The following is a 24,071-nucleotide window of genomic DNA, read 5'->3' as shown; positions in this document are numbered from 1 at the left end:
AAATTTCTTGGTGAAGTACTTGTGGTCATTTATTTATAGATACATATCATCTTGGGATCAGGGTACAGATGCTGTAACTTGGTCTTAAAATGCATCCCACACTGAAAACATTAAATTGTATAATTTGAGAAAAGAGAAAGTTCAAACTAAATATGGGATGCAATGGATGAAAACACTGTAAGCAGATTGTGCTATATAAGGGCAATGGAATACAAGTTTTGATGTGGTATCATTATGAAAAGGTATCTCACTAATAAAACATTTTAAATACTGTATATTTGTAAATATAACACACAAAAATTGTTCCTGTATTTTATATTTTTTAAATTTATTTTAAAAATGACAATTTCATTATATATATTCATTGCATTCATGAATCATAACATGTTATTTTAAAGATGCTTTCATTTAATAGAACTAAGTTTTCAATTATGTGCAAACATTTAAGCAAGTGAAATACAAAGTATTCAGTCATTCTTAATGTATTTGCTTACTCAATCCATTTTATCACCCTAAATCATATCAAAAGCTGCATATTGAATAATTTGTAGTAACACAGAGCGGTTATATACTCAATTGAGATCACACATGGGAAACATGAAAAACATTCAGTTTTATATGGACATTCAGACACAGAAAGTAAACATTCAACCATATATAGCAATTGGAAAATATAGCTATATACCTATAAACTAGTGCTATTAAAAATCAAGGTAGACAGGAATGACTTTAGCAATCTCTATGCAATGAAGTTTATCAATCACTGATGATAATAATGTTATCTTGAACAAAAATTAACAAGACAGTTCAGTGCAGGTTATTAATGGGCATACCTCATAGAGAGGTGATTGTTTTAATTAAAGTACATTTATTTGTAAACAAAAATCATTTAAATTTTCCCCCAAATGAAACTATAAATTGTATCCTGATGTCTTGCATTTGTAATTCTAAGATTATATATTTTGATATTATAGCATTGGAAAACCATTTTTAATAAAATTTATCCATTTAAAGGTTGTTTCATTAAAAACATGATTTTAAAAGCTAAAAATACTAAACACCTGTATATATGAATATTGAAATCCCACATAGAAAAGTATTAACAAAATTCCATGCAATTTTCTGTAGAATGCACTAGGAAGCTTTTTGAATCTGAACGTATATTTTGTTTTTCAAATAGCAAGTTAAAATGTGTGGGATATATTTACTACTAAAACCCTCTGTTTGCAACATACACACTCAATCACCTAATAGAGTTTGGTCTAGCCACTAAATGGAATTATTTATAACATTCTTGGAATATAGCTATATGAGCTACGCTTAACCATCTGGGTATTTTGCTTCTTGAGGACAATCTGCAATGGTATAGTGAAATATTTTGTTTGTTTATATATTTGCCTTTCTCTATACAAAGAGGGAAATCATTCTTATAAGTTAGTTGTATTTTGTTCTAACTTTGAGAGTAAGTTCCATTAATAGCATATAAAGTCACATTTATTAATATTAATAAAATCCCACTGTATGTACAGAAAACACATTCTCAAATGGCTAAGAAATCCCAGAGGTGAAACCCAGGTTTTAACCATGTGCATGGCCACACATCGAATATTGTCTCTTGAAGAAGCTATAGAATTTTAATTACTGAAGAGCATAGATAATTAAATAATTATACATTTTGATTGAAAAATATATGCAGTCCATTAAAATAGGGACTTAGACTCAATGCCTTAAGTGAAATTCTATACAGATGCCAATTCTGCACTTTCATTAGAACAAAAGACCACTATCGACATTAATGCAGCATAATCATTCATAATAATGATTCTATATTAATCTCCTGAGCTTGCAGAACTATAGCACATGACATATTGCATAGGACAGGCACCTGTGTGGTCTTTTTGTGACTGAGGTGGTGCATAATAATTAGATCCTAGAAAATAGTCTGTTTTCCTCTGAGAATATCTATGTCAGTGCTTATTGGCTGATGCTATCAAAGGATCAAGAATGAATACTGTTAGGCATTGTGTATAGTCATTAAAGATCTCTCTGGTTGTAGGCAGTCAATGAATGGCTTGTGGTCTAATTCCTGGCTGAATCCTGGAAATAAGCAAACAGAACAGTCATTGTTTCTTTGGCTTCACTGAGTGGCTATATACCTCAATATCACCACTTTATTTATTGCAAGCTTTGTAACTGTATATCCAAACACATACATAATAATATAACCAGAAACATTACAATGGGAAGCCCTAAATCTGCCTTAGTTTATTCCTTTACTCTTAAAATCCTGATCCAGATTGAATCTGAGATTACAAATGCCTTTAAGAAACTTGTCACCTTAGATGGGTGGTGGTGGTGCAGGCCATTAATCCTAGCACTCATGAAGCAGAGACAGGCAGATCTCTGTGAATTTTGAGGCCAGACTGGAAACCCTGTCTCAAAGAAAGAAAGAGAGAAACAAAGAAAGAAAGAAAGAAAGAAAGAAAGAAAGAAGGAAGGAAGGAAGGAAGGAAGGAAGGAAGGAAGGAAGGAAGGAAAGAAAGAAATCACCTCACAGTAAGTCAGGTTTCAGGATTCTTGACAATCTCTCTATGCTAAAGGCACTTTTAGTGTACATCTTTGAACGATAATGGAAAGGTATTATGGAATGAAAACTCTGAGTAGTTGACAGATACACTTATGTTGAATACATGAATCTTAAAATCACTACTCCAGAAAGGGAATGTCTACTACCATTTCTAGAGTTTATCTAGAAAGAAAATACAACATATTTCTGAGTGGACATAGTGATGACCAGCAGCATTCTAAACTGTAGTTTGCAATTCTTCAAATTTACGTCACTTTCTGTGCAATAAAACAAATCCATTCAACTGGAAAATATTCACACTCAATAGAATACTTCAAACTCTGGAATGCTTTTCCAGATTTCAGAAGAGCAAATTCCAATGAGTCATTTTTAAATTATAAATTTAAACTCATAGGACAGATCCGAATTTGCTAGCATAGCCAGGCATATAGTATGTGCATGTTTTCCCACCCCTGGGCTGAATTCTCAGTCCTGTATTGAAACACTTGGAGAGTAATTCATTGGAATATGCAAGACCATTTCCCTTCTTCTCAGCACATGTATTGGCAGTTTAAAGTAACTACTTTCTCTTAAGCAAACTTGTGGCTCAGGCACACATCAGTAATATATTAAACCAGTGAGATGAGATGGCAAAGTAGAAACTTCAGAGAAAGCTTAATCCTTGCAGGAATTAATTTCCCATACTGTGGAGTATCTCAGGAGAATATTATTAGCTATGTCTACTTTTATCCTGGAAATAAACGTGTTTTTTTTAAATTTGTGGCAAGATGCTGATTCATCACTGATAAGATGGTAACATGTATTTTATTTATGTCTTGCTTATCTTTCCAGCAAACAAAACTTGTGCATTATATGTATTTATTTAAGAAGTTGATTTTTTGGAGTTTTGAAGTCTGAAATACAGCCATTGTCCTACATGAAAGCACCTGTTGTTTTCTTCTAAGTGAGTTGTACAGACAGACATTTAGAATAGGATATTAAGAGATTAGTGGATTCAGGTTTGGAATTCAAACTTGAAATCTAGCTGTGCTGATAATATATAATTTCCTGTTTAATTTTATCTGTTTTCTAAGTGTTTCAAACTTACACAGGCACACCATTATTTAGGTGGGCTACAGCCATAGGTGTTTATGTAGGCTGCTTTTTATGTATTTTGGGATTATTGTGAAGTGGCTCCTGGCCAAGGCTGTTGATGAACTAGCTAAGGCTGGTCATATGTGCAAAGTGCACACTGAAATGTTGCATCACATTGTGTTTTCAAATCAAAGGAATTCTGTTCTTTGCAGTGCCTAGTGTAAGGGTTGCCACATTAACATTACAGGGTCCCTCTGAGAAGAAAAAGCACATTTTTTATATTAATCTGAGAACTCTGAACATTCACATTAAACATGCTTCTTCCTTCTTAAATGAATTGCTGTATGTAGTTAACTAGAAAAAGAAACCAGCCGGGCGGTGGTGGCACACGCCTTTAATCCCAGCACTCAGGAGGCAGAGGGAGGCTGATCTCTGTGAGTTTGAGGATGGGCTGGACCCACAGCCTCCAAAACAAAACAGAGAAACCCTGTCTCGTAAAACCAAAAAAAGAAAAAAAGAAAAAGAAACCAAAAGTAAACCATGTCTAGACCAGTGCCTGCCATAGCTGGCATAGATGGCTACATCTGACTTCTCTTTTACTGATAAAAAGGTCATCCTTTGTGTTATTATGTTTCGTTTGGGGTTTATTTTGTTCATGTGTGAATAGGTACACAATGCCTCTGCAGCTCAGGAGGGCAACATTAGATCCCTTTGTGGTGGACTTTACAGGCATTTATGACCTTCCTGAAGTAGATACTGGAGAGTGAATTCAGGTCCTCACGATTGAGTTGCAAGTGCTCCTGTGTTCTGAACACTTGTTCAGAGATGCTTGTTTGGCGTTTTAATGATGGCATTTTCAAACTCTTTGGGATCCCTCACTAATGTGCCCTTTTTATATTTTCATAGGCTTTCAAGAGATGTTTTATCAAGATGCAGGATTGACACAATCCCTTTATGAATTATTGTACTAAAACGATTTGTTTTTTATCTAAGATGATAATCTACTAAATGAATAACTGCATGACCTTGGACTCAGTGATGAACACCCTTGACATAGGCTAGGACTCTCTGACAGTATAAGCATTCTGTTACCCTTGATCTGCTCATGTCTGCAGATGATTGCAAAGAAGCATTTCCAGCTAGCAGTGCCCAGACCCTTAAGCCACTTAAGCATACACACTCAACAATGTGGCGAACATTCTCAAACTAGTGCAACTAAAGTAATTTCATTAAATAAGTACATTAAAAAAGTACAATATAGTTTCATTTATCACATGAAAATGTATGTATATAGGCACTTCAGATGTTTATGTGTTTCCGCTTGAATTATCTAGCTAACTGTCCCAGTCCTCTGTTTTCAGCGCACAAACATTACAAACGCTGGGAAGAGGTGACCCCTATAAATCACTTAGTCAATGATGATTAATTCTTTTCTCTCAACTCTAGCTTTCTTTTTAAATAACGTTTATTTTATATTCACCCAAAAGAAGTAAAAAATGAGACACACATGGGTAGCCTCAGAAGTTCCCTGGCATGGGTAAGGCCAATTGTTTCAGGATTGAAATTGGTAGGGATTGTCATAAGAAATATTCTGGTGGTCTATTCCCAAAGGGAAACTGTAACAAGAAAAATATTTTTTAAACAAATGTATTTAGAAGGTAGGCAAAAAGTTTTGCTTGTCCATCACTAGAAAGAATTTTTTTACTTTGAAGGGACGATGGATTGTGGAGTTTTTGAATGACAATGCCAAAATACAAAGTCTGTCTCCTACATGATAAAATTTACAGACAAAGACTATGAAACTCTCCACTTTTTATGTAAGTGGCATGCCTATTCACTGTTTTTGCCTTTGCCCGTATTATGGATAACATAGGGGGAAATGTTGAATTTTCTTCCTGCATTTAGAGTATTTGTTGACAAAAACAAACATCTCTTTTTTGGTAAGGTTTGTTTTTCCAGTACTATAAAACAACACTAAGATGCATTTGAATATACTTTGTATTTTCAAAAACAAACTGTGTAATTTTTTTCATTCTAGTTTCATACAGTTCTGTTAAAACCACTTTATAACAAGGGGTTGTGGGAAAGATGTAAGGAGTGAGGTGCAGACATATGAGATGCTCTCCTTTAGCTATTCCCTGTTTCTGTCATTTCATCAGAAACAAGAGAAAGTGAGGTAAATAATGTGCTCTTCCTTGTCAAATGTACATCATTGATAAAGTTCATGTAACATCAACTGAGGCAATTTAAGGTTTCCAAAACTTGTCACCTTAGGAAAAATTTGCATTTAAATTGCTCTATACAGTTTCTTCAGGGTTCTTCTCCTTGGAATGTTTATGGCACTTTTTTCATTAGTACTTACAAAATACAACTTCATAACCAGTGCATTACTACATCTAGTTTTGTCAAGAAGAGGAACTTCATTTTAAAATAGAAACATTCGTAGTGGATCTGGGCATCAATCACTCATGAAAAATGCATTATTTCTTCATATTGAAGTTACTTGAAAAGTTATCTGAAACCTCATCAGGTCTCCAGGTCTGACGTAGAAAGTTAGTCACCGGAGACTTCAGCAATGCATGCTGGCATTCCTCCACATTCTGTCCACCGTGGTGTTGATGCCAAGAACATGTTAACATCCCTCCAGGTTTTTTTATTTATAAAAATACAGCATATATCTCTGTAATAGATAAATCTCTAAGTACTATTTCAATAATTGCTGTTACATACTGAAGTGGGGATATAAGAAAGTATTTATATTGTTCAAAATGTTCTTTCTCATGTAATTTTAAAATTATGCCATGTAATAGTTTTAAACTGGGGGGATGTCTTCAATCAAACATACACACACACACACACACACACTGGTCAGGTTAGAAATTTACTTGTAGAATGTAAACAGACTTTTAAAAATGCTGAGTGTTTTCTCAATTCTTTGCAACCAAGACACTCTCAAACAAATCCAATCCTGCTTTGAAGAAACCCTGAGCTGAATTAATGCTATTCAGCACATCGGACAGGGCCTCTTGAAAGGTCTCATTAGATGCCAGTGGACTGCGGTGCTCCCAAGCCTCCTTGAGGATGGAAAACTGGCTTGTCTTCCCATCAAGATGGTACAGGATGTTTCTAAAAGAAACATGAAATAGTAAATGTATTATGTTTCTATATCAAAACCTTACCAGGAATAGTGCCAAAAGCAATAATGTCTGCAAAATAATGAAGAAATTATTAAAAAAATACAGCATTAGTGTTCATCAACACAAAATGAGTGAATGCACAGAGATACAGTTCATGGGGAGGATCAGAGGTCATCAAGAACTCTACCCTTCCTGACTGAATCACACAATGCTATGTCATATCATAAAAAGGTTTTCTAAAAATTTGAGTGAAATACTTGAAAAGTTTCTAGATCTAATTACCAGAAAATATAGAGGACAGAGTGGTTAAATGATAGCACCATGTATCTTAGCACATTGTTGAGTATGGAAAAACTAGTAGTGTATTATACAAATAAAATGGAGAATTGATAAAGTGTGAGTGAACCTACAGCAGAGATTTTCTGGGTCTTATCCTATGGACACATTTGGCTGGACAACCCTTTGCTTCAGTAGCTACTCCATGCATCCTTGGCCTCCAGGAATAGGCATCAGTAGCTTGCTTCTGGTAATGGTTAAATTTTTAGGTTTTTTGTTTGTTTTGTTTGTTTGCTGGGTAACTTGGCATACTGTAGAATCACCTCTCAAGAGAGTCTTAGTGAGGGCTTATCTCATTCAGGCTAATCTATTGTCATGTCTGTAGGGGAATTGTTTGCATTGTGTGTATTGATGTAGGAAGGTGCAGTCCTCTGTGGGATTCAGGATATCCTAGACTGAGGTGCTTCAATTTTCTGTCACCTTGATGACTCAGTGATACATATTAATCCAAAATTCTGTCATAAAACCTTTTTTCCTTGTAAGGCTTTTTGTCAGGGCATTTTATTACAACAGCAGAACTAACAAAGACTCCTTTATTTGTAAGAAACAGAAATATCTTAAGATTTCCCCCATAATAATCCTAATTGACCAAAAATGACTCCAACTGCAAAAAGAAATGTTATGTGTGAATTTAATGGAGACTGGAGTTATAGAAAATACAGGAGAATCAAACTGATTATGAGTGAATAACCATTGAAGCTGAATAATAGAATTATACTATTCTCTTTCCTTTCACATGTGGTTGACCTCTACAAACATCTCTTTACAATTTTGAGGTGTGTAATTAGACAGTGTCATGTAACCTATCCAAATGTCTGAGAAAAAGAAATTCATTATGGTAAGTCTAACTGTGCTTCATTTATCGATATATAAAGATATTTAGGCTGAAAGGTACAATACTTTACATTGATTGACATTAGAATTTTGTATGACAGAGATGTGGGACTAGAGTGAGCTACCACCCGAGGTTTTTATAAGAAGAAAAAGAGACTAACTATGTTGTTTTCAAGAGGAAGGCATAAGAAAATGGAACCACTTAGACAAAAAAGTGATAAAATCACAAATTGGTAGTTGAGTTTCAGAAGTTTAAGAGATGGCCATTGCATGGTATTTATTTATAATTCTCCCTGACATTAAGTCCACTAAAGTTTGTGATCATTACTTCTTTGTTTGTCCTTGTTTCTCTGCCTCCACTTTTTGGAACTTCCAACTATCTATTTGTAGTGAATACTTAGCACAGAATTCTACAAGACCCATGAAAACCCTAAAAAGTCATCTCTTGGCATGAACAGCACTTCTCTAATACTTGCTATACCTTCTTCTTTCTGTTTTATTAATTGCCCATATACTCCAAGGATACATCATGATGTTGCTGCTTTACACGAACTGATAAAGAATTTTGCTACTCTTTGTGGTTGTCTAAGTTACCAAGAGAAATATCTTAGTTAAGGTTTCCTTTGCTAAGATAAGGCACCATGGTCAGAAGCAATTTTGGCAATAAGTAATTTGTTTCATTTACACTTCTACACCATGGTCCATCATTGAAAGAAGTAGAGTCAGGAACCTGAAAGTAGAAGCTGAATCAGAGACCATGAAAGAACACTGCTTTAAGGTTTGATGGCCATGGCTTGTTCACCCTGCATTCTAATAGCATTCAAGAGCACAGGCACAGGGTGTTACCAGCATCAGTGAGCTGGGCCTTCCCCTGCCATTCAAGCAAGAAAATGTATACTAGACAGATTGCCTACATGCCTGTCCAATGGAGGTATTTTTCTGATTAAGATTTTTCTCTTCCCAGGTGAGCTTAGCTTGAGTCAAGTTGGAGTAAAACCTGACCAGCACAGGGGTCTTCAGTCTTCATGCTTGGCTTATCTAAATGATTATTAATCACAGTTCAAAGGAAGCTACTAACTACTGCTACTATAATTCAATTATTTTTCACTTTAAACTTTAAGAAACGAGCTTTGTATCCTTGCTGAGATGGTTCAGTTGATTATGAGTACATAAGAACCTTGAATTAAAATCTGATTTGAGTTTTCAAAATTAGTTTTCAGGATTAGGAGTTATTGTGTTTTGAAAGAAGTGTACCACTGATGGTCATTTTACAGCTTCAATAGACTTTCACATTCCCGATGTTAATATAAAACACAACATCCTCCACCTACACATGCTTTCCTGCTGCCATACTTTTCTCTACTAGCATGAACTCTAACCCTCTAAAACCATTATCCCAATCAAATGCTTTCTACTACAAGTTGCTTTCATTGTGATCTTTTGTCACAGCAATAGAAAAGACAGGAACTGATGCAGAGGCCATGGAATTGCATTCATTATGACTTGTTCCTTATGACTTGCTCAGCCTATTTTCTTACAGCGCCTAGGAACACAAGTCTGTGAATGGTATTGTCCATAGTGAGCTGGAACTTCCCACATATCATCAACTAAGACAATGCACCAACATGATGTCCCTGGGCCAATATGGTGGGGGCATTTTTTCCAATTGTGTTTCTTTCTTCTAAAATGACTTTAGCTTGTTCAAGTTGACATAAAACGAGCCAGCACACCTGTCTTCTAATGCTGATACAAAGAACCTGAACATGTTTGCCCACTGTGGGGGAGAAGACAGAAACTGCTTGCCACTGTATTCCAGAAGTATTTCTTCATACCAGAAGGAAATTCTGAAACTAGACTTTGAAAATCATTTCAAAACAGCAACCCACAAATTTTTGTGCATTGAATTTCAACAATGTTCTTGATGGAATCATCCTTTATATTTCTCCTCTAATGCAGAGTACTTTCCTGCTTCATGCTCAGTGTCAGTGCTCTATAATATTATAGCAGAGGCTATTAAATTTGTCTATTGGAACATCCTGAAACACTTCAAATTGTTTAGTGGGATAGGGAGATGGCTCACTGCTAAACTCTTGCCACGCAAGCTTGAGGATCAGAGTCCAGATCCCAAAGACTCATGAAAATCCTGGATGGGCACTATAGTCATACTGATTCCAGCCTCATATTTCTGGGTTGTAGATCTCCAGAACAAGCTGGCTTGCTAGACTACCAATATCTACACATTCTGGGTTTTACTTAGACTGTGCTTCCTTATATACTGTGAATTAGACATTAAGAAAGACTTTGGACCTTGGCCTCCATCTGCACAGGTACCCTTATGCAGGCACACACATGTATACTCACACACATGCATACACACACGCATGTACAACACACACATACACACACACACACACACACACACACACACACACGGGTAAAATTTTTGGTGAAAGGATGTAGACCCAGAAAATTCTAGATGCCTTACATGACTCTACAGTTTTGTTTTGTCTTCTAGTCTGTATATTAACTATATCATGACACACACTCCCCAGGTCCTCAGTGAGTTCTGCATTTAGCAAGAGATCTTGTTTTGTCCTCAAACCAGTTTTTCCCAGAGAAATTTTTAATTATATAAAATACATGATTTAATTAGCACTATTAAAATTAGTAACATTAAATATGTAAGAAATAATGATTCCATCAAAATGACCCTGAATGCTTTGAAAGACTCATACAGATTAACTGATACATTAGTGTCTCTGACTTATATTTGGAGAGACAAATGGGAAGATTGCTGGAAAACGGAGGGGGATAATAGAAAAATCAAAGAACAAAGATGCTTTCATATTGCTTTGCAAGTGTACATTTCTTGGGCTATGATGATGAAATGGAAACTAGAAAGTTTCAGGTCATGTATCACCCATATGATTTACATTACTAAAGAAATCTAGAGTTCTTATTCTCTGAATGATACCCAGAGAAAGGTCCTTCATCTGAGAGCAAAAGGTCATTGGCAAATGTTTAGTTAAACTGCTCTTTCAAACATCTGAACATCTACTGATTAAGCCTGTGTTGAATTTGCAAAGGATGTTGACGCTTCTCAACAAGATGTAACTTCACCTTGAACTCAAGTGTAGAGGGTCATGGACTAAAGGTCTGTAAGCAAGGTGAATCAGGCACTGTTTGGTTATCCAAAGTAAAGAGGTCTGTATTTACCAGACTCATGTATACAGACTTTGCTTCAATAAGATCCACCAGTCCATCTTCTTGGTACCCAGCCATGAGTTTCTTAATAATTGACTATATTCATAATTCTTTTGTTTTTACAATTCAGTTGAAACAATTCCATTAAGTTCTTCTATACCCTAAACCCTTTGTCAACTCTGCTTATAAAATAAGAATTAATTAAATAACGGCTACAATGTTCCTTTACTAATTATACTAGACTCTGCTTTTTAATAAATGATCCAATCTGTTCTTAACTAACTTAAACTAAAAATAGTTAAAATATATGTGTATTTATTTAAAAATTATATTTCAGGGATGTTTAAAAATCTAGTTTGCAAGATCTAAGTGTCACTATCTAGAAGTTTTATTGTTATTGATTTTTTAATTAACAGAATTCTCCTTGACTAAAGCCTCATTTCTGGAATCTTACTATTTAATCATCCAAAAATAATAATAATGCATGTACCTCTGAATTGGACCCTTTGGAACTGTAGATCTAAGTCAAGAGGAAAGATGTTAATGGGTTCTTTGAAACAGATGGGCTGGAACATATCACCTTGACATTTGTTCCACACTCACTGAATATTCTCTCAGACATATTAATCTGATATCCTCAAACCAACATCATTCAGTGAACTGTGATGTATACAAAGATCAAGATATCTTGGAGCATAATAGGTTCTTAGCCCAAATCAGATAGTGACAGGGAATCTTCAAGATGATTTTACAGTCTTACTAAACATATGACAGTGGTGAAGTTATATGTGTAATATAAAAGATACAGAATTTTTGTATTTTTAGGAATAGGAGAAGAGAAATTCAAGAGCTTTTGCATTTTAGTAGGAACCCCCCCAAAAAAATAACGTGATTGCATCTTACTTTGAATCACAAAAAAAAATTGGAGAAAATTTTAAAATGTGTATTTTCTTGAATCTGTCTACTCACCTCTAAAGACAAAAGAGTTTGTTTTATTTTTCTTGTAGAATTTGAAGATTGTTTTTCAATTCCCAGATGCAGGTGAGGAACAGTTATAACCAAAGCTATTGCTACTATTCAACGGCTGTGAATAAATAAAGTCTTTGAGGATAAGCTATACACATTTTGTCCTCCTGTGGTTTTATGAGCACATAAAGCATCAACTCAGAGGAGTCTTATGCCTGACAGCATGAGGAACTTTTTCTTAGTCATTCTTGCTATTTTTGTTTTTATTGCTTGCCTATACATTTTAAGATATATACATGTACATGAGAATTTATGTATAGTACCTGTTCAAACACATTTACATATATCATACAGGTACTTGTATAGAAGAATATATATATGTATGTTTTTTTAATATGACTTCAATAAACTATTAGAAAAATCCTAAATTCTGTGATTCCTTTTCCAAATCCAATTTCTGAACTAAAAGCTGATTATTGTACTGTAAAGTACTAAAGACAAAATTTCTATCCCACCAAGTCCCACCACCCTTCATTCACAAATAAGCACATAGAGACATATTAATAATTAAACTGTTGGCTGATGACTAGGGCTTCGTAATAGCTAGCTCTCTCTTAATTATTAAACCATAACTACTAATCTATGTGTTTCTACATAGACTTATCTTACCAGAAAGGGCCTGGTATCTCTCATCTTCCCAGACTCTCTATGGCATCTCCCAGTGGATTCCTGCCTCTCTCCCCAGCATTCACTTCATCTTCTAGCCTGACCTATCTTCCTGCCCCTACTAGACAATCAGTGTTTATCAACCAATAAAAGAAACATATATACAGAAGGACATCCCCATCAAAGTACAGTGTTAGATAGCAATGAAAATCAACAAAAGTAAACATATTATTCTGTTCTGAATGACAAAATGATGATTATGTTGGTGTTTTCTGGTCACCAAAGAAATGTGCGAATACACAAAGTTCCTTATACTGGAGTGTTGTAGACAGTTCTCAGTGCAGACTGTCTTAGTACTTATCCTCAAGTGCTCATGGTTTCTTTTCCATTCTAAGGGTAATCTTCAATTCTTCATTCTAAATATATTTCTTAAACTAATAATAATTTCTTGACATAGATAGTTATAGTAGTCACCCTCCCAGATTAAATACCACAGCATTCAACTCTTCCCCTCAATTACATGCTTTATATTATACAGGACCCCTTGTAATCTTCTCCCTAGTGTGTTAGTACAATATAAAATGGAAAAATTTGATAACAAATATGAATTTAAAATTATTAAGAGAAAAAAATGGCAAGAGTTACTAAGAGTTATGTAGCAAAACCATGTCCAACAAGTGTAGACTCATGTTCTGGGATGTAGCTTACCCAGAAAAACTGCACATTTCACAGAAACAGGTTATTTGGGGATCTTTATTTTGAGTTAGAAAATGTTTGAAGCTACAGAAAACAGAAAGATACCCAATTTTCCCTGTTCTAGAATGCAGGGTAGAAAATATTTCTGTGTGAAGTTTTCTCCCCTTGTACAAGACGGTAAAAAAATTTTTTTCAGCCACACAGGAATAGAAGCCAAGAAAAGCAGTCAAACTAGTTTTGGCAGCTAATCTCCATTTTTCTAATCACTTTTACACAATTGGCTGTGGTAGACCAATCTTGTTTTTCTTATGAATTTTTTCTCAAATTACTGTTTTGATGTATGTTGTTATGGTTTGTTCAATGCACTATGGAAGTTCTTTGTAATAACTTTGACTCTATATTTCCTTTGTGAACATCCCCATCAAGGTCTGTGGAATTTTATTAAATAAAATGTTTTTGCTTTTGTTAGTTTTTCTTAGGCAAATTTAATCTTAGGTTCCTGCAAAAACCCTTCTAGGCAGTACCTACCAGCAAGACATCAGACAGATATATTTCCACCAAGTTCTTACCCCATGGCTGAGCCTACTACACAGATAATATTACTTGGTACTTCTTTCAGTAACTTGAGAAATAGAAAACATTAGCTCCTACTGCCTTCAGTGGCTATAATCATTAAATGAGCTGTAACATGCACATTACTTAGCATAATGCTTGGCATGAATGAAAAGGTTCTTTAAACATTATCTCTTGTTGTTTAATATTTGGTTATCTTTCACAGACATGCATCTTCCACCTCCCTTAACTCCCAAATGATTATGACCTATCACCTCTGGATCATACAATAACTTCTCTTGACCCAACAATATTTCATGAAGATACTCTAAGTGAACAAAAGAGCAATCCCATGATCTTGGCCAGATAAACCTTGTAGGTGTCCATTCACATTGACTACCTGTCCTTTCATATGCTACCATACCATCAATTGAAAAGGATACCTCATCCCTTACCAGATATCACTCTGCTTCCTTAATGCTGCATAATTTCTGTATTTGAGTCTAAAGACCAAATATGTATCACATCCAATTTGTACTCTATAAGGAATGTCTCCTTGCCTTCTATTCTGCCAACAATTGAAATCCATTAAGTAACTACAGATTTTTTCTTCTAAAGGCAAATGTTGGCATCTTATCAGGAAATATATTATTTACAAAGAGTTTTAGTTTCTTTAAAATGTGTACATGCAATTTAAATTTAAAATGAGTATGATGGGCAATGTCCTTCTGTGTACATGTTTTTCTTACTGGCTGAGGAATAAAACACTGATTGGCCAATAGAGGCAGGAAGACAGGTGGGACTAGGAGGCAAGGAAAATTCTAGGAAAGTAGGCAGAGGGAGACCTTGAAAAGACATCATGTAGTAAAAGAAGAAGTAAAAGATACGGACCCTTCTCCAATAAGGCAAGACCACTTGGAAATACTTAGATTAATAGAAATGGGTTAATAATTATGACAGATCTCGTCAGTAAGAATCCCTAACCATCAGCCAACAGTTTAATAATTAATATAGTGTCTGTGTGTTTATTTGGGACACAAAAGCTGCTGTGGGGACTGGCAAGAAAGAAAATTCCAGCAACATGTACATGCAATTCTAAAGAATCAGAGTTCCAATTAGTAATTATATGTGTGGTGTTCCTAGATACACACAGTTAACTAAAACATTGATATATGCAATAGTTAAAACACTGAGATAAATTTTCACCTGAAGAATGCATCCTGAAGTTCACATATAACTAATAACAGTGCAATGCTAAATAGTCAATGATAATCATATACAGTTTTCCTTTTGACCTAGAATATAACTACTGATCCTTAGGATAGTACTGAGAAAGCATGTGTCTTTTTCTTTGGATGAACAAGAATGAGGCTGACATGGTTCAGAGAGTAACCCATCTACTCATGACAAAGTTGAGAGAGTTCTCCACAGTGGACAATACTGGGTTGATAATATCATTACAGGACTTCTCATTATGTAACTCTTTAATTGTCACTTGCCTATCCATAGATGGAGATCCTCAAGAACAGATAGTTTGTTTTTCACAGGATTTGCCCCCAGATTTCCATCAAGGAGATACCAAGGAATTCTCATAAAATAATTTAATTCTGGTGATTATTTACAATTCATATGCTGAGCATTTTACATGTTTATCTCACTTAGTCTTCTAAACAACTCAATATGAGGATCACTCACACACACACACATATATATATACATATATATATACATATATATATTTTTTTTTACAGAAACCAAGACAAACAAATTCCTTTATCCAATAGCCATGGCCTTTCCCGAGCATAGGGAAATTTAACAAGTTCCATGACTTAAATTGTTTTCATTTCAATATGTACTGTTTATGTACTTATATGACAACAATATCCCAACAAGTACAAAACTGGAACACTTGATGCAAAGACTGAAAAACTGCCAACAGAAACAAGAACAGCAAACCTTTTGTCAAACAGCCAAAGTAGAGCCCATCTCAAACTCTTAATAATTCACAACTTCATCGGTAAAGAATCTGTAAATGTATTTTATCCTCACTCTGTGACAGTATAGTGTTGGTTTAATAATCAGGTTAGAAATACTTGCCTGAGGCTGTTTTCTAACAAAGATGTGATTTGTCTTGGGTGTTAAACACTTGTCCACCCATCCTTAAAGCATAAAATCTGTATCTTGATACATAATAATATGAACTTGAACCAGCAGACAATTTTCATGCTGTTGTAGATATTGTTCTGACAGCAAGTAAGATAAGAGGAAAGGAGGCAGGTGAGGAAGGGAAGGAGGATTATAGGACTTGTGTGATCTACACATATGTGTTCCCATGTCTGACTCTAGTCCCTTCCTCCCAGGTATCTATCTGCCTTGTCTGTTTTCATAGTGAAGAAGTAAGGCACATCATTAATTGGGATTTTAAGCAGATTTTCTGCTTCTATTTCAGAACATCACTACACAGATGATTAATAAAGACAATGAATTAAATGCTAACAGTTTTTCTAAGCAGCCCACAGTCAAAGGGCTTCCTCATAGCATCACTATGGATCATAGTGTGTCATAAAACCAGACAGTAGATGAAACAGGACATAAAGAATCTAGGAGAAACAGAAGTAGCTTTTCTAACAGAGAGTTAATACTAACCTAGTCCCTTGAGAAAAATAGGAATCCATCTATTTTTTAAATTTCATTTTTTCATTTTACATATCAAACCCAGTTCCTCCTCTCTCCCCTTCTCTTACCCCTGACCTCCTCCCTTCCCACCCATCCATTCTTCAGAGGGGGTAAGGCTTTGCTTGGGGAGTCAACTAAGTATGACATACCAAGTTGAGGCAGGACCAAGACCCTCTACTGTGTATCAAGGCTGAGCAATACCATAGGGAATGGGCTCCACAAAGTCAGTTCATGAACCTAAGATGTATTGGTCCTTGTACCACTGCCAGTTCCATGAGTAGATCAAGCTATGTAACTGTCATCCACATTCAGAGGATCTAGTTCAGTCCCATACATGTTCCGCAGATGTCAGCCCATACATAGTCCATGAGCTCCCACTAGCTCAGCTCAGGCATCTCTGTGGTTTTTTTCATTATGGTCTTGACACCCTCCCCTCTTGTTCATATGATTCCTCCTCCCTCTCTTCAACTGAACTCCAGGTGCTCATCCCAGTTCTTGTCTGTGGGTCATTGAATCTGCTCCCATCAGTTACTGGATGTAGGTTCAATGATGTCAATTAGGGTAGTCACTAATATGATAAAAGGGGAAAGCATGTTCAGACACCCTCTCCACTATTGCTAGGAGTCTCAACTGGGATCATCCTTGGGGATTCCTGATAAATGTATAGCATTATATTTCTCTGTAAAATTGTAATGACTCCTATCAAGATATCTCTTTCATTGCTATTCTGCTCAAACCCTCCCCCAACTCAGTCTTCTTGAACCCTCATGTTCCTGTCACCCATCCCCTTGTTTCTACTCTATCTCCAAGTTTATCTAGGAGATCTTAACTATTTTCCCTTCCAGGGGCCCTCCCTGTGTATCCATCTTGGCTCTCCCTTTTTACTTAGCTTCTCAGATGTTGTGAATTGTAGCCTGGTTATCCATTGCTTTACATCTAATATCCAGATATGGGTGAATTCATGCTATGTTTTTCTTTCTGGGTCTGGGTTACTTCACTGTGTGATTTTTTTCTAGCTCCATCTAAGGAATCCATTTACAATCACATATTTTCCTGACCTAATCAGTACTTAAATTTGGCATATTCATGCACAATCCTAGTGGAAAACAAATTTAAATCTGAATGTCTGAGGGAATATTCTAACCATATCAAGTATTTTAGGAAATATTTTGAATAGCATATCTTAAATGAAATTGGAATATGAATTAAATCCTTGTGATGTTGATTTGGGAAGAAAAATGCTTCATAATTTAAAGGCCCCAATAAGTAGGTCAAATGTAAAAATTTCCAAAATGTAAACAAATAAGAGCATATAGTCAAATTTGTTCACTTTACTGACAATGAAAGAAGTGGTTTCCAAACAAGACTAGAGTAGCAAAAAAATCTGTTGCTGACATGGAGACAATCATCATAGATTAGAATATTACCACAGGGAAAAGGGAGCAAGATCTGTGACTGAAGGCATGACAGAGTGCTGCAAGCTCAAAGAGCACGGCTGGCTTGGGTGTGAGATGTGAAGGAGTGCACACTGGCCTTAGTGCAGTGTGTTTGTAAAGTAGAAATCATAGCAGAAGTAAAAACTCTCTATGGATGCACATTTGTGTGGGTGGGATGATTATAGACACCAATGAGAAAATCCAGAAGAGAAAGGTCGGAAAAACAGAGAAAAGCAGGTTAGCTTTGGAAAGGCCTCTTTCTGTCTTCTTAATTTCTTTCTTTTTTGTGTGTGTGCACAAGCATGCATTTCTGTGTTTATGTGTACATGTGCATGCATGTGTGTGGTGTACATGTTAGTATGCTTGCATGTGAAAGCCAGACATTAATGTCAGTTGTCTGCCCCAATTACTCTCTGCTTTCTTTTTTGAGGCCAGGTCTTTCACTGAACCAGAGTTCAGCAATTCAGCAGTGATGGTTGGAGAAGATACTGTAGGGTCATTCCAACTCCACCTGTTCGTTGCTGGGATTGCAGACACACTGCTATACCTGCCTTTTTACGTGGATGCTGGGTATCTCACTTCAGATCCTCAACTTTCCTAACTCAGCAATTCCCTCACAACTGGAAAATATCATTTTTGACATAGAGAAAAGACAACAGGTTACACGTAGCAAACTATTAAGGACACACAAGATGACTAATGCCAACTATGCAAGCTTGCTTAAAATATTTTAAACTTCATTTCAGTAGTTGCTTGATGTTGTTCACTCAGAATTCAGGTATGTGCTATTCTGCCAAACTTGTGCCCCTAAACCTCAGGACATCACTCTCAAGGTGGTGATGCACTCTAATTTCTCAATAGACTTTGATGGTGACATTGAAATGGGTTGCTGTAATTCTTTCTGATTGGGTACCTGAAGTTGTTTTCCCTATTTCTGCAGACCAATGGCCAATAAAATATATTCACTATATCTTATTGGGTATCTCAGACAAATGCATTTGCATTTAGGTAAGTACTTTGATACAATTGATTTGTTTCATCTTGTTTAAAGTAGCACATACTAATAGTTATTGATGCTAATGCTCTTTGTTTTCTTTTGAAGAATTCCTGTTCTATATTTGCCATCCACCATCACAGACAACAGTAGCCTTGCCCACTCTAATTACTGGGGACAAAGACTATGGCTACTTTATTTTTAAGTTTGTAATCAGCATGTGATGTAGCAATTTCCTTATGAAATTCTCACAGATGCTGTGTTCCTTGGTCTTCTTCCCTATGTCTCCCTTCTAGCATCCTATATCCATGCCTTTTGTTTGCTTTCAGCCTCCTCCAGAATTCACATTTCCATGCTTATTACACAACTGTTCTATTGCTTTCCCCACATCCTTCCTTTAAACTTATTTTTCCCTTTTCATGGTCCCTGTTTCTAGTTCATGATCCATACTTACAATGCTCCCACATAAATGTACATACATGAAAATAGAAGCCAGGATGCACATATGAGAGGGGATGTAATTTGTCTTTATATAGCAAGGATACTTCAGTTAGTATAGTATTTCCAGTTCCATGTATTTCCCTGAAATTTCATTTTTATTCACATATTAATAAAATTATATTATGTATACATACCATATTTTCATTATCCGACCCCCCTAAAAACAATCCTTATCATGTTTGATTTGAATCAATTTTAATCAGTTATATGTTTCATCTATAAAAAATATATTGGGTTCAGGAAAACATTTGAAGCAACACTAATCAAAAGAACTAATTAATGGTTGTTGCATGTGCAATTTAAAATACTCTAGAGGCCACATGAAATTAAGCTTAAAAAAAACCAATCACATGAAGCCCTTTTATTGTACTCCATTCAGGATTATTATTTTACCATTAGTCAATTTAAAATTTTTAGTGTGCTGTTTTTCCTTGTGTCATCATCATTTAATAATAAATCTCCAATCCATTTGTATTCTGTTTTTACCACCTTTATTTGAGTAAGTATTTTTCAAATTGTTAATGGATGTTGTTGATAATGACTACCATGTTTAGCAGCATACATCCAGAAATTCAGATTATCCACGCACAAGCATTTTTTACATTGAACATCTAACAGATATCTTTTATAAGAAAAACTTGCTAAAATTAAACCATTTTTCCCCTCAGGAGAAACTAATGAGTTGAGATTTCTTCATTTATTCATAGTGCTAAGCTCTACATAGGCATCTTATAATGGGTGAGGAAGAAGCCAAACATTAAAATAATGACATTTTAAATTTTTTTCTTGATCTTTACTTTAAATGTATGTAAGTAAAATATTAAAATCTGAAATGCTTTTCTTTTAAAAATGTATTCACTTGTGTAGATTTTTAGTGCTAGATTAGCCTCCAACTCTTATCTTTCTTTTTGCACCTCCTAAATGGGGGTGTTACCAGGATGTGGTACTGAGGACTGATGATGTTATCCAGATGTGGTGCTGTGTACTGATGCTATTACAGGCATGTGGTGCTGAGGACTGAAACTAGGATTCTGTCTATATGAAACAATACCCTACTTACTAAGCTACATCCCTAGCCCTACATTTCTTTATTGTCATGTAAGTTGAACATTCGTGACTACAGGATGCTACTTACAGATGTGTTTATAAACCTGCTGAAAACTAGTACAGCCTAGATTTAATTATTTAGCACTTTAGTAAGTAAATTTAATCTTATTAAAAGAACTTATGAATGACCTCCCAGAGCTGAAAGCTTGCTTCACATAACTCAAGGTAGGGAAAAGACAAATGGTCGTGCTTTTATTCCCTGAAACAGTAGCAAGCCTTACAAGTGTTGACAGATCTTTAATTGCAGCTGCACAAGTGTACTGCTACATGTCTCATTCATCACCCACTAGCAGGAATTTAGGATTCAGTTTTCTGTTCTGACCTTCAAGCTCAAGTGTGTTTGGATCACCAAGAGTACATAAGAAAATAATTTACCCTGTTTGAAAAGACATACTCTGGACACAATAAGCCACATAAGCTATATGGGATGGAAACAGTTACATGACTGGCCTCACAACACCAGCTTCCTTAATCTATTGGCAAAATGCATGTTAAAACATGCTTTTCTCTCAGTAGTAAACAGATGATACTTATTCCCAGTTTCTTATCTATACTCTCATAATGTGTGCACACATGAGAGAAATTCAGGTATAGAGCTTGCATGTCTCTTACACTATCTCAACCAACTAAAAGCCTTTGACAAACAGTTTTGCTAATTATTACCCAGTGAGGAATACAGCTGAAGTAAAACAAAGCTTAAAGTTCTATTCTCCTGTACCAGCAGAGGTGAACTGAGTTATAAGTGAGTTCATTTATACATCCCTGCTTACTCTAAGCAATTAAACTAAGACAAGAAAGTGGATATGCAAATAACTGTCACCAAACTCAGCAGACTGCCCCTTTAGAGGGGACAAGTAATATTGAAGAGCAGGGAGACAAGGATGAATATTTACTAAATACTTGAAACAATGGTATCAATTAGAGATAAACAATATACAATACGGTCCTCCTATTTGCCAGAGGCCATCTCTCCTGGCCTAGTATCCACCTAAAAAAGATGTCAAATTATATTATGCTGATACAGCAGAAAATACGTAAATGGGAGGAGTAGATAGAGCTATGAGTGACAGAGAAGCGCAAAGGTGTTCTGGCAGTGACAGGCATGGGTTCTGCTTTGGAGCCTCCTGAGAGAACAGTTTATTGACTACTGACAGAGCTCCTGCAGAGCTATGAGGAAATATATATCTTTGGTTTTAAGCCACTGGATTTGTGGTAATTTGTTACGACAGCCACAATAAATAAATATATTCAGTTTATGCCATTTATACATAACTACTAAACTTTTATAGCATAAGCCAAATGACCTTTGGAAAACTTTTGACCTACTTAGTCAGAAAAAGTTAAATACATATAGATATTTGTAAAATTAGCTTAATATTGTAATATCTCAACTTTGCTCAGGGAAAGACATTTAACACCCCTTGAAGAGACCTGAGACCAAAGATAGTATTGTAAGTTTTTCTAGGCATATTTATAAAAAAAGGTCACAGTAAAAAATAATTATCATAGCTAGTAACTCAACAATTACAATTATATGGTTGAATAAAATTGCCAGAACACGTTTTCTAGCTTTGTGGCAGCTCTATTTTCTAAGAGAATGTGATCACAATGTTGATATACTCTGATGCCATGAGAGTTTCATGGTATCTGAGAAGTTTACCATGTGGTAGATGAATAATTTTCACCCTGTGGAAACAATAGGCAATTTACATCCTGCAGGAAAGAATATGATGTCTTAAAATTTCAGCATAATATTGTAATGGGTGCACAATTTAATTCTTGTAAATTCTTTATTTTTTGAAATTCTCTATTTAATACTTTCAGTCTAGCATGAATAAAATTTACGAGGTCATGAAAAGCCAATCTTTGAACAAAGGTGTACTGTAATGAGATGAGAGAAATAGAATTTACTTAGAACTAAGCTAACTTGTATATAAATTACACTGATTTAAGTTTAGAGACTATTATCGTCAGGGTCATTAGGACATATGATTTATAGAACTTAATGCACAAAATAGGCCAACAGTTTACAAAAAGGAATGAAACAGCAGTGATCTTCATCCTCTAGATTTGATTCTGGGAGTGTATTATGTCTACTTTTAATTTGCAATATTCAAAGTCCAAAATTATTTTCTGTTTATCAGCTTGACATGTTCCTTTACAAGGAAAATCAGACATGTGAATTTAGCTTTAAAAAATGCTTATTTCTCTCTTGTCAAACCTTTTTTTATTTAATAGTATAGTATAGAAAAAGAGAGAGGGCTTGGGAACAAGGAATCATACAGCTTATATTTTATTACTTTTTGAATAATTCTGTATAAAATTACATTGAATTATCTTTTTTTCCAGACTCCCAGGTGAAGCATAGGTAAGCTTTGATTAGAAAATGGTACCTACTATGATGAACAATAACAAATGACACTGTTTAATCCAGAATATTTTAAGGCTATTCCTACCAAAATATTTGGCCATAATTCCTCCAGTTTCATAGGATAGAACAAGGAGTCAATTACCATTTTCATGCAATTATTCTTGGATGGCAAGGTAAATTTTTGTCTATATTGGAAGCAGCCAGAAATAATCATAAGCAAAATTTGCTCCCAAGTCTATTTAATATCCTTAACAATAGAGATCTTATTTTCTCAAACAGAAAATATGAATTGAGATAAGATGAATCGCTTTTAACAGATTTTTCTGTCCGCATTATAACTGTTAAAATATACTGTCCTTCTAGAAGTCTGGTGACTGTTCATTTCATCCAGTGATTCAATCTAGCACTAAGTAAAGGAGACTTAAGTAAAGGAGATTTCCCTTGATACCCAGCTAGGGTGTTGTATAATCAGTTGTGGGTTCTAAGAGAAAAAAAAGAAAAATAATGAAAGAAAAGGGGAAGAAACATAGAAGGAAGAAAGGAAAGAAGGAAAAGAGGCTGGGAAAGAGGGAAGGAGGCAAGAAGGAAGAGAGGGAGGGAGGTAGACCTGTCTGTCTCTCAAACAGCTTGGATTTCTTTGCTTTTTTGTTTTGTTTTGTTTTGTTTGTTTGTTTTTCTGAGACAGGGTTACCTTGTGTAGTCCTAGCTATCCCAGAACATGCTTTGCTCCAATTTTCATATTTGATTTTGATATCCCTAGATTTAAAATAAAAGTTTTAGTCTCTTACTTTCATTTCCTGTATAATCATTCCATCACACAGTAGTCAGAGCCATATAGATAGATACAATGGTAGTTGATTAGCTATGCTAATAGAATCAAAATTTCAAACCATTTTTAATAACATCTATTTTCCTCTTACTGGCCACTAGTTGA

General features: G+C 35.2%; 1 protein-coding gene across 2 annotated transcripts in view; it reads right to left on the bottom strand.

Annotated features, from left to right (window-relative positions):
- Positions 1-309: 309 nt before the first annotated feature.
- Naaladl2 (N-acetylated alpha-linked acidic dipeptidase like 2) overlaps positions 310-24,071 on the bottom strand; it is a 1,212,242-nt gene continuing 1,188,480 nt past the window's right edge. For both annotated transcript variants that reach the window (XM_040754622.1, XM_040754621.1), the window contains one exon: positions 310-6,787. In XM_040754622.1, the coding sequence (XP_040610556.1) occupies positions 6,589-6,787 (199 nt within the window). In that variant the 3' untranslated portion in view covers positions 310-6,588. The remainder of the gene's footprint in view (positions 6,788-24,071) is intronic.

This window comes from Mesocricetus auratus, unplaced genomic scaffold, assembly GCF_017639785.1.
Source record: "Mesocricetus auratus isolate SY011 unplaced genomic scaffold, BCM_Maur_2.0 Super-Scaffold_100011, whole genome shotgun sequence".
Classification (NCBI taxonomy): domain Eukaryota; kingdom Metazoa; phylum Chordata; class Mammalia; order Rodentia; family Cricetidae; genus Mesocricetus; species Mesocricetus auratus.
This window is presented reverse-complemented; position numbering and strand designations above follow the sequence as displayed.